Below are 14763 nucleotides of genomic sequence, written 5' to 3'. Positions count from 1 at the left end.
TTCTTTGATGGCTACACCGCACAGATCCACTTAGAAGGTACAGAAAATAAAGTTTAATTCATGTAATGTAAACTGTAAAGTCTGCTGTTATTTATAGAGCTGCTGTGTTCGTCCAGATTGAATATTGATATCTGACCACACACATCCACAAAGCATAAAGCTATGTCTCTTTTTGAGAGTGGTGCTCCATGATATAAATTAGCCTTTATATGTGTAGTGTTTCATGTCTTATATAATGTTTCATAATTTGAGTGACTGGCTAAGTTCTCCTGCAAGCTGCTCCTTTACCAGCTCCAGTGGAGAAATTGAAGTGGACTCTGATGACACCATGTTATTGCAACACAGTCCTACAACAAGATGGAGAGCTAACAACACATCTTTTGCCCAAGTAAGATATGCAGTTTGCTGTACACCCTTTCGGAAAGTTTACACAAATTTGAAAATGTTATATGGATTATCGTCACTGTCATAAAAGCATAAGATTCTGCTGTCTTCCCTTCAGCACAGCTCTGCATATTGTAGACTGAATCTCTAACATAGAAAGCTAGTGTGGTTAACAGACAAGGAGATTTAAGTGTTTATTATTTGTGCTTTTTAACAGCACTTTAGGTGGCTTTGAAGCACCGGTCATCATGAATATGAACCTCAATTTTATACTGAAAAATACTTGAAAAAACCCAAAACATGGGACTATAGACCTTTGATTTGATCTAGAACAAACTCCAAAGCTTTTTTATTGGCACTGGAAAAAAGTCATATATGGATTTATGATATGTTGATTATATATTATTACAGTGCTGTATTTTTACTGACGGTGGAGCTATCAAATAGCTCCACTGTAGACGCCGCCTATGTATCCACCCCTCCTGGGTGTGGAGAGTGGAGTGGATGTACATAAGGAGAGACAGAGTGGTGTCCTCACAGAGACACCAACAGACAGATCTGTACTGCAGATCCACCAGATAGCCTCCTGAACATCAGCTTTCATCCTCCATCAGAGCTGCAGAAGGTAAGACGAGCTGCGCACTTGCACTCTTATTCTTCCTCTAACACTGGGGTCTCAAACTCAAGTCCTCGAGGGCTGGTGACTTGAAACATTTCCATGTGTCCCTGTTCCAACACACCTGAATGCAATTAGTAGGTCATTGGCAAGAGTATAGAACCTGACTGCATGCTGAAGTGGCAACCCCTAACCCTACTCAATTAAATTTAAATAAATGTAAGTGTTTGGAAAATTGTACTTCTAAAAGTACTTTTATTGCACCATGTTCATTCACTCATGAGCTGCTGTAACACGAATCAAATGGCTGAATTTCCACCTCAGCATGCAGTTAAGTTCTATTGAGTCTGCTAATGACATACTAATTGTATTCAGGTAAGTTGCAACAGGGACACATGGAAAAGATTCAGTTCACCGGCCCTCGAGGACTGGAGTTTGAGACCCCTGCGCCAACAGGACTGCTCAGCTGGCATATATACAACACATCAATTTTATGCTTGTTAACAAGCTGCATAAGCTGGACAATACACATACAGAAACAGTTTGAGATCAACATGCAGCTCTGAGGCCTTATCAACAGAAATAACAGATAACATTGTGGAAACAGGGACATAAACTTTAGATTTTTTTCATTTCATTTAACTATTTATTTTTTATCTTCATTTAAAAACTAAATTCAGTGTTTTTGGCTCATAGTAATCACTCCTCTTGTGCTTTTGTAAGATACTCAAAACCTGTTATTGTGATGACGCCCTGATCACTTTTAAATCACCTTATACTTACTCTCGTCTGGCTTTCAAAGCTAAGCCCTTTTTCTTTCTTCTTTACCAAAAACTGGGTTTGCAAGTCCTTGAATATCAATGGTGTCTCAGATTACCCACATTTTTCTTTACAAAAGACATCAACTTATTCCACGAGTGTCTGGTTACCAAGGTTTTTCTATACCAGGAATCCCTGTCTCCTTTGTTTTGTGCCATGTTATTACTTAATAAAGACATGCTTCAGAACTCTTAAGCTGCATCTTTCAACACTTACTAGAGCATAGGGCAAACTGTATGAACCTATTTATTAACTTAATTATTTACTTGTGAATAGAACATCTTAAATTTGTGCTGAATTCATATAGAACATTTACTGTGTGAATATCGACATTGCTATTTTAAATATTATAACAGCATATTTTTACTCCGTCTTGATGCATGCTCAATCATCCAGGTAAGTAAATCTCCAATAGTTGATTCTGTTCATCTGTTCTTTTGTGGGAGAAAGGTTTCGTCACTCATCCAAGTGACTTCTTCAGTCTCAGCTGACTGCAGGTTTCCCCAAACCTTATAAACAGCACATTTGCATAATGACTGAAACCAGCCCACTGAAGGAACAATGGGCTGGGAGGTCAGTTCCTTAATCTTAATTATGCAAATTCTCATGACCATTGATCAACAACCACTGATCAATGGCCATGAGTACTATTCACAGAGAGTTGGGGAATGGTTGCAATCACAGCATTGTAAGATGGCGAAAGATGTACCCTTAGGCCCCCTCCTCGATTCAGAGATAGTGATCCCGTATGTGTCAGGAGTATCGGAGCAGTTGAGACGCATTTTTTCTAAACACCGGGTCTCCGTGGCTTTTAAACCCCAAAACATGCTGTGCCAAAAACTGGTCCACCCCAAGGATCAGGTCCCCCGACACAAACAGAGTAACATAGTGTACGCTGTTAAGTGCCAGGAGGATTACCAGGATTTATACATCGGGGAAACCAAACAACCTCTAGCGAAGCGGAGGGCACAACACAGAAGAGCAACCTCATCAGGCCAGGACTCTGCAGTTTATTTACACCTACAGGCCAGTGGACACTCTTTCAATGATGAGGGTGTACACATCCTGGACAGGGAAGAACGCTGGTTTGAGCACAGAGTCAAGGAGGCCATTTACGTGAAAAGGGAAAGACCATCTCTGAATCGAGGCGGGGGCATAAGGGTACATCTTTCGCCATCTTACAATGCTGTGATTGCAGCCATTCCCCAACTCTCTGTGAATGGTACTCATGACCATTGATCAGTGGGCCTTGATCAGTGGTTGTTGATCAATGGTCATGAGAATTTGCATAATTAAGATTAACCTCCTAAGATCCGAACTCTTCCACGGCATGCATTTTTAATTTCTCTTTGATATTTGGGCATATTGGGGCCCGATGAATGTAAAAACAAAGAATTACCGGATTTTTTTTTTTACCTTATTTTTGTTTTTAAGAAAAATAAGAGCTACATGAGGATATTTGTTTAAAATTTTGATAGAACAGTAGCAGTATAGTGTCCTCGTAAGTGGATATCAGGCCCTTGTAGAGCAAAATTGAGTATTTTGGTCTAAATAACCCAAAATGTGATGTCAACGTATGTGGACGGCAGGTCCTAGGAGGTTTAGGGACTGGCCTCCCAGCCCATTGTTCCTTCAGTGGTGCTGGTTTCAGTCATTATGCAAATGTACTGTTTATAAGGTTTGGGGAAACCTGCAGTCAGCTGAGACTGAAGAAGTCACTTGGATGAGTGACAAAACATTTCTCCCACAAAACGCTACGTCCAGATGAACAGAATCAACTTTTAGAGATATTTTTACTACATTGTTGTCTTAACCAAATTTTGCTTGTTGGGAATCTTCCACATTTCCATTTCTGTTGGTACCAAATTTTTCAAAAATAAACAGGTTTGTTCAAACTTTAGATGTCCATTAAATGACTCAATAAAACTGTAATACTTTTTTAAGCAGAATTAAAAAGTGACTCCTATCACCCACAACAGCACTGTATCACAAAGACACACACAAGTTATTACGCTCGAGGCAAATAGCAAACTGTACACATCAAAAGGAAATAATGTGTGGTATTTATCAGTCCATATATCAAGTCACAAATGATTATATTTTCTTCTTTGGATGGTGAGGGTTTCAAACATTTAGATCACAAATGGAAACTTACAGACATTTCATCCACCTTGTGGGATGATGTACAATATTAGGATGAATACCAAGTTTTGATAATGGTAGAATGGGATTGTGACTTTCTATCCAATCAGAGATATCCAACTATGTGTGTGGTGTGTCTTACAGCTCAGTCGCCTGATTGGCTCTCTGCAACATGCTCCGCCCCTTGCTCATCCTGTCTCTTCTCAGCTTGCTGACAGCAGGTAAGCTAAAACAGCTGGCAGCCAATTAAAAGCAATTTGGGGGTAACATTTAGTTTGTGACTGGCATTTTTTTTCCCTTAAAAGAATATTTGATCTTTGGGAAAAAACAGGTTGATCAGGACCTGACAATAATGTGTGAAATTTTGCATGTGTGTCTGTTATGATAAAGATTTACATATTATCTTGGTCTCACACAAAGACCAAAATCACTCCTCTTCAGAAGTTACCTCGATCATTTACCTTTGATCATTCTAAAATATGGACCCTGGAGACGCCCAGTTCCATCTGAATTTATACTGACAGTCATGTCATGTCCATGATCTTCATTTACCCTGAAAAAAATCTTAGTGTCTTACTATTCATCACTGATTGAAGTAAATAAGAACAGCCCTAGATTTCTCTTCAGCACGGTAACCAAACTGACAAAAAGTCATTTATGTTGAGCAAACCATTCCTTTAACATTAACTAGCAAGGACTTCATGAATTTCTTCACACATAAAACAAATCAAGGAAAAAGTATTTGTGACTAGGGATGGGTACGGGTGTCCTGACATAAACGGTAGTAACCAGACCGAAAAGCAGCGCACATTTCGGTGCTTTATTTTGGTGCTTTTTTTTCCTGAGCTGTGATACACTTTTGATTCTAGCCAATCATTTTACGTTTCCGAGGATAGTAGGCGGGCCCAGGTACGTACGTTCTTTTAGAGCAGTGCTACAGATTGAAAATGCCCAAGGCAAAGCGGACAAAAGTCTGGCTGTACTTCGCAGCAAAAGATGCAAACTCAGCAGCCTGCAACAAGTGCTTTAAGCTGATACTGTGATACTGTCAAAGGAGGTAACACCTCAAATCTGATGAAACACCTGGCGACGCATAGCGTTTTTTTTAAAAGCCGAGAAAAGCGTCGTGTTTGATAGTTTGCTGCAAGACCTCACACCGAGCACATCTACTGCGGGTGTGGTGCCTGTTATTGGACCCGGAGTTAGCAACATCCCCCAAAAACCCGAAGAGGAGAGTCCTGACCCCTAGCCCTGCCAGTGTAGCAGAAATGATGACGGATGATGATGGCAGCAGCAGACGTTCTTCTCTGCGTGAGTAGCTTCATGTTGTTCGTGTGTTACGTTGAGCACGCTAACCACATTATTACATTAATGCATGTAAGGTGAACTAGCAAACACTGTCGTAGTTACATGCGGCTGTCTTCTTCTTTGACGGCAGATACTCCCTTCACCCTGGCCAAAAAGGCTAAAATGACCAAAGAAAAAGTGGAAAACAGTTAAACATGAGAGGTTTTTGGACAAAGTTTGTGTTTTTTCCATTGTTTAAGCACTGCTTCCAGCCAAGAGTGAGACCATATATGCCCTATAGCTGCAGAAAAGGCTAACATTGTTATCTTTTTACAAAAAAACATCTAAACATGAGAGGTTTTTGGACAAAGTTTGTGTTTTTTCCATTGTTTAAGCACTGCTTCCAACCAAAAGTGATACCATATATGCCCTATAGCTGCAGAAAAGGCTAACATTGTTATCTTTTTACAAAAAAACAGCTAAACATGAGAGGTTTTTGGACAAAGTTTGTGTTTTTTCCATTGTTTAAGCACTGCTTCCAACCAAAAGTGATACCATATATGCCCTATAGCTGCAGAAAAGGCTTACATTGTTATCTTTTTACAAAAGAAACGGCTGAACATGAGAGGTTTTTGGACAAAGTGTGTGTTCAAAAGTACCGGTTTGGCACCGGTATCGGATAAAACCTAAACGATACCCATCCCTATTTGTGACAATTATGTACAGCTGCTTTCAGTACCATTTAGCATCCACTGACACCGCTCTGTTTTGTGTGTTCAACCACTTCATGGCTGAGTTGCAGTCACTCCCAATCGCAGGTGGGATCCTGTCAAGGTTACATGAAACAACCAAACAAAGTACATTACAAAAACCATAAATAGCAACCCTTAGGCCTGCGAGGTCATTCAGCCTTTAACCCCACCAACCATCCTGCAAATTTTAAAAAACAGCTTAAGTCCTTGGTAAATACAATGCTGGACACCTGAATGACTTTAAACAGATATATAAATACAATATACCCTAGGAGCAGTGATGGCCAATTTAAAGCTGAAGCTCCGGCGTAAGTGTCAAAAAAAAATCAACTCATTGTTTCACAAACACTGTGTTGAAGCTTGGTTTGTCTGAACAGAGTCAAAGTGATCAATGATGTCCGAAACTTCATTCAACACGTCACTGTCAATTCAGCTCTATAGAGTGGACAGTCCTAATAAAGCAGTGCATTTGAATTTGTAGATTGAAGCTGCTCTTCATATTTGTGACCACCAGATGTAGCCAAAGACTGTACTGAACAGCTTCTAGTGATGAACTGTTTTTCAATACAAGCTTAAATGCATCAGAAAACTTCATTTAGCCATCACTGACTAGGAGGTATATATAAGCAAATTTCATAATATTTTACCGGGGTAAAAAAGTATTGTGATCAGACAGAATATGATCTGTCTGATCACATTCTGTCTGAATGTGGTCTATGCTTAAAGCATAAGACAAAGGGTTGTATGACTTATGTAAATTTCACGTATATCAGTGAAATTTGCTTGAAGTAAACATGACTTCTTTTCATCCTTCAGGATATTCCCAAAGTGTCGATCCTTGTTACAACTACGCTGTGCTGAATGATGAATGGCGTTCAACAAACAACACAAATACTCAGGACCTACACTGTGATCAATCTATTAACTGGCAAGGCTGGTACCGCCTGTTTCTGGGGAGCTCTGATGCTCGTATTCCTGAGAGGTGTATAGACTCAAACAGGTGTGGAACCCATGCTCCTCTGTGGATAACACAACCTCATCCCACACAGCCCGGTGAAACTGTAAATCGCACTGTGTGCAACAACTGGTCTGGCAGCTGCTGCCAGTTTCCATCACACACCATCCAAGTCAAACTCTGCCATGGAAACTACTACGTCTACAAACTTGAGAGGCCATCTGTGTGCAGCCTTGCATACTGTGCAGGTATTGTTGCCCCCTAGTCACACTGTAACAAATTCATCCTTTTCATCTTCCTGTTCAATTTAACTCTTCATGAGAAAAATGCTCTGAGCATTAGTGCAGTACTTTCACTTATTTATTTATGTATTGACTGTAAACAGAGGTGAACACAACCACATCTGCAGTTCCCTCAACCACACCTGCTCCAATACCACAGATCTCTACAGCCAATCAGGTCGGGTTAAATTCTACAACAGCAATGAGCAACAGTGCAGCAGTGGAGGGGCACATCCGCCTGGTTAATGGAGGAAACGGCTCTTGCTCTGGCAGGGTGGAGATCTTCCACAGTGGGCAGTGGGGGACAGTGTGCGATGATTCATGGGACCAGGTGGATGCTCAGGTGGTGTGTAGACAGCTGGGCTGTGGCAGGGTCGTCTCAGCACCACAAAGTGCACAGTTTGGACAGGGCACTGGACCCATCTGGTTGGATGATGTCAGTTGCTCAGGCAGTGAATCAAATCTCACTCAGTGCCAGCACTTAGGATTTGGATCTCACAACTGTGCACACTCTGAGGACGCTGGTGTCATCTGTGAAGGTAAATTTGTGCAGCTGCTTACACTGAAGTGCCACTGCTTGATTATTTGTCCAGGATGGTGTCCAATTATGGTGTTCCACAGGGTTCAGTGCTAGGACCAATTCTATTTACATTATACATGCTTCCCCTAGGCAACATCATTAGAAGACATAGCATAAATTTTCACTGCTATGCAGATGACACGCAGCTCTATCTATCCATGAAGCCAGGTAACACACACCAATTAGTTAAACTGCAGGAATGTCTTAAAGACATAAAGACCTGGATGGCCGCTAACTTTCTGCTTCTTAATTCAGATAAAACTGAGGTTATTGTACTCGGCCCTGAAAATCTTAGAAATATGGTATCTAAGCAGATTCTTACTCTGGATGGCATTACCTTGGCCTCCAGTAACACTGTGAGAAACCTTGGAGTCATTTTTGACCAGGACATGTCCTTCAACGCACATATTAAACAAATATGTAAGACTGCTTTCTTCCATTTGCGCAACATCTCTAAAATTAGAAATATCCTGTCTCAGAGTGATGCTGAAAAACTAGTTCATGCATTTATTACTTCCAGGCTGGACTACTGTAATTCACTATTATCAGGAAGTCCTAAAAACTCGCTGAAAAGCCTTCAGCTAATCCAAAATGCTGCAGCAAGAGTACTGACAGGGACTAGAAAGAGAGAGCATATTTCTCCTGTTTTGGCTTCCCTTCATTGGCTTCCTGTTAAATCCAGAATTGAATTCAAAATCTTGCTCCTCACATACAAGGTCTTAAATAATCAGGCCCCATCTTATCTTAATGACCTTGTAGTACCATATCACCCTATTAGAGCACTTCGCTCTTGCACTGCAGGCCTACTTGTTGTTCCTAGAGTATTTAAAAGTAGAATGGGAGGCAGAGCCTTCAGTTTTCAGGCCCCTCTTCTGTGGAACCAACTTCCAGTTTGGATTCGGGAGACAGACACTATCTCTACTTTCAAGATTAGGCTTAAAACTTTCCTTTTTGCTAAAGCATATAGTTAGGGCTGGACCAGGTGACCCTGAATCCTCCCTTAGTTATGCTGCAATAGACGTAGGCTGCCGGGGATTCCCATGATGCATTGAGTTTTTCCCTTCCAGTCACCTTTCTCACTCACTATGTGTTAATAGACCTCTCTGCATCGAATCATATCTGTTATTAATCTCTGTCTCTCTTCCACAGCATGTCTTTCATCCTGTTTTCCTTCTTTCACCCCAACCGGTCGCAGCAGATGGCCGCCCCTCCCTGAGCCTGGTTCTGCCGGAGGTTTCTTCCTGTTAAAAGGGAGTTTTTCCTTCCCACTGTCGCCAAAGTGCTTGCTCATAGGGGGTCATATGATTGTTGGGTTTTTCTCTGTATTTATTATTGTGCTATCTACTGTACAATATAAAGCGCCTTGAGACGACTTTTGTTGTGATTTGGCGCTATATAAATAAAATTGAATTGAATTGAATTGGATGTTTAACTGACAGGTTTGCAGTCAACGATTATGATAGCTTTGAATTAAGCTACACTGTTTTGCCCACAAGCTCTTCCACATTGAATATTTTATTTACAGACAATATCTTGGAGCCTTACTGTAAACCCAACAAAAAGTCCATTATTTTCCATTTAAAATGCAAATTTGGATGATTTTTTTACTCTTTACAGGCTTTGCACTTGAACCAACTCTTCTTTCAGCTCTTTGTGATGGTAAATTGGGAGGCTTTTGAGTTTTCAATGTGTTTCACAGCACTTGATATTTTTCCAGCTCAAATATATGTTATCCAACATGTACCTCCTTTTACAGGCTCCATGAGAATCATATTCTGGAGACGTCTAAGTAACAATATTTGGTCACAATCATACTTGCACCTGGTAGAAACAGGACTTCAGGATTAAATGCTTAAACTTCATCCATTCTAGACTACATTTTCACTGTTGGTTCTGCAAATGATATACAGCTACATGAAACATAGTTAATGGGTCCTCTATAACCTTACCTTATGTCCACAGGAAGTCCCTCTTTCTGACTGTGAGCAGCCAAATAATATCCAAGACTTGAAACAGCCATGTGACTGCATTAAATGCCCTGATTGCTGAACACTGGGGGGCAGTGTTGGTCAAGTTACTTGAAAAAAGTAATCAGTAACTAATTACTGATTACTTGCCCAAAAAAGTAATCCCATTACTTTACTGATTACTTATTTTCAAATGTAATTAGTTACTTAGTTACTTTTTAAAAACATGATTTACACCCTGAATGGGTGATAACGCAATAGATCTTTCAATCCAATTTTACTTTCTGCATAATCCATCATATAACATGTAATCAAATGGAAAAGTCTCCTTTTAATATTTGATGTATTAGTTTTAATCTTTTAACTTTATGCATCAAGCAAAAATTAAATTATATGCAACATTCTCTGACTGGAAGAAATTTGTTTAACATTTAAACCTATTTTCCTTTTTTCCTGCACATAAAATAAAATAGGTTTTAGTGTTTACACTCAGTCTTTCAAATAAATGCAAGTAAAACACAGCAGAAAATAAACAAAATCAAAGACTAGCGGTCCTGTTGCTCTATTTTCACCTGTAAAGCAGGAGTGGGGCAGGCAGAGGTTTGCCCTGGTGCAGGTGTGCCACAGCGGTCAGTGGAAGATCCGCAAGTTTGTCTGTGAATTTCCCATTACATGGTAGCGCACTCGGTGCTTGCTCGGAAGTTAAGGGGTTTTTTTTTCGCTGTAAAAAGAAGTTTTCTTCCCAAGCAGTGAGCAGGTACACTAATGTTTTTGTCACTTTGTATGGAATCAAACTCAAAGTAAGGTCAGTACTTCCACGCTTTAAACGCTGCATGCTCATACTCTCTCCCGCACTCGATATATTATCCATTGTTGATCTGCACACAACTGTTGCCACGAACGTCGAACTTGCTTACGTCACTGTCATGAGACACTCACAAAAAAATCATGGTTTTAGTAATGCAGTAACGCAGCGTGCTTATGGGAAAGTAACAGTAATCTAATTACCGTTTTTGCAATAGTAATCCCTTACTTTACTCATTACTTGGAAAAAGTACTCGGATTACAGTAACGCATTACTGCCCATCTCTGCTGGGGGGGCACTTAAGTATAAGGAGCCTGTCATCGCATTAGGTAGAATTAATACCGATTGTATTTCAGATATTAGTTTGGAAATGTTATGGAAGTTTTCATTTAATAAAGCATTCAGACAACGGTGAAAGGCAGCTAACATCTTTTAATTAAAAAAACAAAACAAAACCAAGCTTGATGAGAGAGCAGCCATCCCGGGGCACGCGACCAGCAAAGTCTCTTCCGAACCCAACACAGCCCTGGGTTTAAATACCTTCTACTAAATAAAGGGCAATATACAGCTATTTTAACACCTTTGCTCTTCCCCAAAGAAAGAGTTCACACTCCCTTGATACCTTGATACCTCTTGTAGTGGCTGATCCCCTTGTCTCTTCCCCATCCTGAAAGAGAAATTCAAAAGACTCCACTACCTGTGGAGTCCTCCATCACTGGTGCCAGGCTTCCTCTGTGAATGTCCCCATTTCACTACTAGATCCCGCCATCTGTCTAACTGCTTCAATAGGGTGTGGGGCACACATGCAAAACCCAGAGGCACCAAAACATTATGCAACAAAACAATGTGACCAATACATGAATGAAATAAATTATAATACAGAAACTAGACACACAATTTAACTGCCAAATGTCATATTTCAAGGCTCATTCACACTCCTTATTCGATCCCTGCCTCCTTCAGTCTTCATGTCGAAGCTTTCTTGGCCAAGATTGTTAAAAAGTGGTTATAGCATAGAATAAAGTGTTGTAAGAATATCAGTGAAATTTGCTTGAAGTAAAGATGACTTCTTTTCATCCTTCAGGATATTCCCAAAGTGTCGATCCTTGTTACAACTACACTATACTGAATGATCAATGGCGTTCAACAAACAACACAAATACTCAGGACCTACACTGTGATCAATCTATTAACTGGCAAGGCTGGTACCGCCTGTTTCTGGGGAGCTCTGATGCTCGTATTCCCGAGAGGTGTATAGACACAAACAGGTGTGGAACCCATGCTCCTCTGTGGATAACACAACCTCATCCCACACAGCCCGGTGAAACTGTAAATCGCACTGTGTGCAACAACTGGTCTGGCAGCTGCTGCCAGTTTCCATCACACACCATCCAAGTCAAACTCTGCCATGGAAACTACTACGTCTACAAACTTGAGAGGCCATCTATGTGCCACCTTGCATACTGTGCAGGTATTGTTGCCCTCCAAGCATGATCACACTGTAACAAATTCATCTTTTTCATCCTGCTGTTAAATTCAACTGTTCAGAAGAAAAATGCTCTGAGCTTTACCGCAGTACTCTCACTTATTCATTTATGTATTGACTGTAAACAGAGGTGAACACAACAACATCTGCACTTTTTTCAACCACACCTGCTCCAATACCACAGACCTCTACAGCCAATCAGGTCAGGCTCACTTCTACAACAGCAGTGAGCAACAGTGCAGCAGTGGAGGGGCGCATCCGCCTGGTTGGAGGAAACAGCTCGTGTTCTGGCAGGGTGGAGATCTTCCACAGTGGGCAGTGGGGGACGGTGTGTGATGATTTATGGGACCAGGTGGATGCTCAGGTGGTGTGTAGACAGCTGGGCTGCGGCAGGGTCCTCTCAGCACCAGCAAATGCTCAGTTTGGACAGGGCACAGGACCCATCTGGTTGGATGATGTCAGTTGCTCAGGCAGTGAGTCAAATCTCACTCAGTGCCAGCACTTAGGATTTGGATCTCACAACTGTGGACACTCTGAGGACGCTGGTGTCATCTGTGAAGGTAAATTTGTGCAGCTGCTTACACTGAAGTGCCACTGCTTGATTACATGTCCAGGATGTTTAACTGACAGGTTTGCAGTCAACAATTATGATAGCTTTGAATTAAGCTACACTGTTTTGCCCACAAGCTCTTCCACATTGAATATTTTATTTACAGACAATATCTTGGAGCCTTACTGTAAACCCAACAAAAAGTCCATCATTTTCCATTTAAAATGCAAATTTGGATGATTTTTTACTCTTTACAGGCTTTGCACTTGAACCAACTCTTCTTTCAGCTCTTTGTGATGGTAAATTGGGAGGCTTTTGAGTTTTCAATGTGTTTCACAGCACTTGATATTTTTCCAGCTCAAATATATGTTATCCAACATGTACCTCCTTTTACAGGCTCCATGAGAATCATATTCTGGAGACGTCTAAGTAACAATATTTGGTCACAATCATACTTGCACCTGGTAGAAACAGGACTTCGGGATTAAATGCTTAAACTTCATCAATTCTAGACTACATTTTCACTGTTGGTTCTGCAAATGATATACAGCTACATGAAACATAGTTAGTGGGTCCTCTATAACCTTACCTTATGTCCACAGGAAGTCCCTCTTTCTGACTGTGAGCAGCCAAATACTATCCAAGACTTGAAACAGCCATGTGACTGCATTAAATGCCCTGATTGCTGAACACTGGGGGGCAGTGTTGGTCAAGTTACTTGAAAAAAGTAATCAGTAACTAATTACTGATTACTTGCCCAAAAAAGTAATCCCATTACTTTACTGATTACTTATTTTCAAATGTAATTAGTTATTTAGTTACTTTTTAAAAACATGATTTACACCCTGAATGGGTGATAACGCAATAGATCTTTCAATCCAATTTTACTTTCTGCATAATCCATCATATAACATGTAATCAAATGGAAAAGTCTCATTTTAATATTTGATGTATTAGTTTTAATCTTTTCACTTTATGCATCAAGCAAAAATTAAAATTTATGCAACATTCTCTGACTGGAAGAAATTTGTTTAACATTTAAACCTATTTTCCTTTTTTCCTGCACATAAAATAAATAGGTTTTAGTGTTTACACTCAGTCTTTCAAATAAATGCAAGTAAAACACAGCAGAAAATAAACAAAATCAAAGACTAGCGGTCCTGTTGCTCTATTTTCACCTGTAAAGCAGGAGTGGGGCAGGCAGAGGTTTGCCCTGGTGCAGGTGTGCCACAGCGGTCAGTGGAAGATCCGCAAGTTTGTCTGTGAATTTCCCATTACATGGTAGCGCACTCGGTGCTTGCTCGGAAGTTAAGGGGGTTTTTTTTCGCTGTAAAAAGAAGTTTTCTTCCCAAGCAGTGAGCAGGTACACTAATGTTTTTGTCACTTTGTATGGAATCAAACTCAAAGTAAGGTCAGTACTTCCACGCTTTAAACGCTGCATGCTCATACTCTCTCCCGCACTCGATATATTATCCATTGTTGATCTGCACACAACTGTTGCCACGAACGTCGAACTTGCTTACGTCACTGTCATGAGGCACTCACAAAAAATCATGGTTTTAGTAATGCAGTAACGCAGCGTGCTTATGGGAAAGTAACAGTAATCTAATTACCGTTTTTGCAATAGTAATCCCTTACTTTACTCGTTACTTGGAAAAAGTACTCGGATTACAGTAACGCATTACTGCCCATCTCTGCTGGGGGGGCACTTACGTATAAGGAGCCTGTCATCGCATTAGGTAGAATTAATACCGATTGTATTTCAGATATTAGTTTGGAAATGTTATGGAAGTTTTCATTTAATAAAGCATTCAGACAACGGTGAAAGGCAGCTAACATCTTTTAATTAAAAAACAAAACAAAACCAAGCTTGGTGAGAGAGCAGCCATCCCGGGGCACGCGACCAGCAAAGTCTCTTCCGAACCCAACACAGCCCTGGGTTTAAATACCTTCTACTAAATAAAGGGCAATATACAGCTATTTTAACACCTTTGCTCTTCCCCAAAGAAAGAGTTCACACTCCCTTGATACCTTGATACCTCTTGTAGTGGCTGATCCCCTTGTCTCTTCCCCCATCCTGAAAGAGAAATTCAAAAGACTCCACTACCTGTGGAGTCCTCCATCACTGGTGCCAGGCTT

General features: G+C 40.6%; 1 protein-coding gene across 1 annotated transcript in view; it reads left to right on the top strand.

Annotated features, from left to right (window-relative positions):
* The first annotated feature begins 912 nt into the window (after nucleotides 1–912).
* Nucleotides 913–14763, top strand: part of LOC100700312 (deleted in malignant brain tumors 1 protein) — a 162226-nt gene continuing 148375 nt past the window's right edge. The window contains 4 exon segments of the mRNA XM_019360307.2: nucleotides 913–1009; nucleotides 4106–4182; nucleotides 6817–7203; nucleotides 7341–7775. Of these exon segments, the coding sequence (XP_019215852.1) occupies nucleotides 4134–4182; nucleotides 6817–7203; nucleotides 7341–7775 (871 nt within the window). The 5' untranslated portion in view covers nucleotides 913–1009; nucleotides 4106–4133.

Source organism: Oreochromis niloticus, linkage group LG3, assembly GCF_001858045.2.
Source record: "Oreochromis niloticus isolate F11D_XX linkage group LG3, O_niloticus_UMD_NMBU, whole genome shotgun sequence".
Lineage (NCBI taxonomy): Eukaryota > Metazoa > Chordata > Actinopteri > Cichliformes > Cichlidae > Oreochromis > Oreochromis niloticus.
The sequence above is the reverse complement of the archived record's forward strand: the minus strand, read 5'-3'. Positions and strand labels throughout refer to the sequence as shown.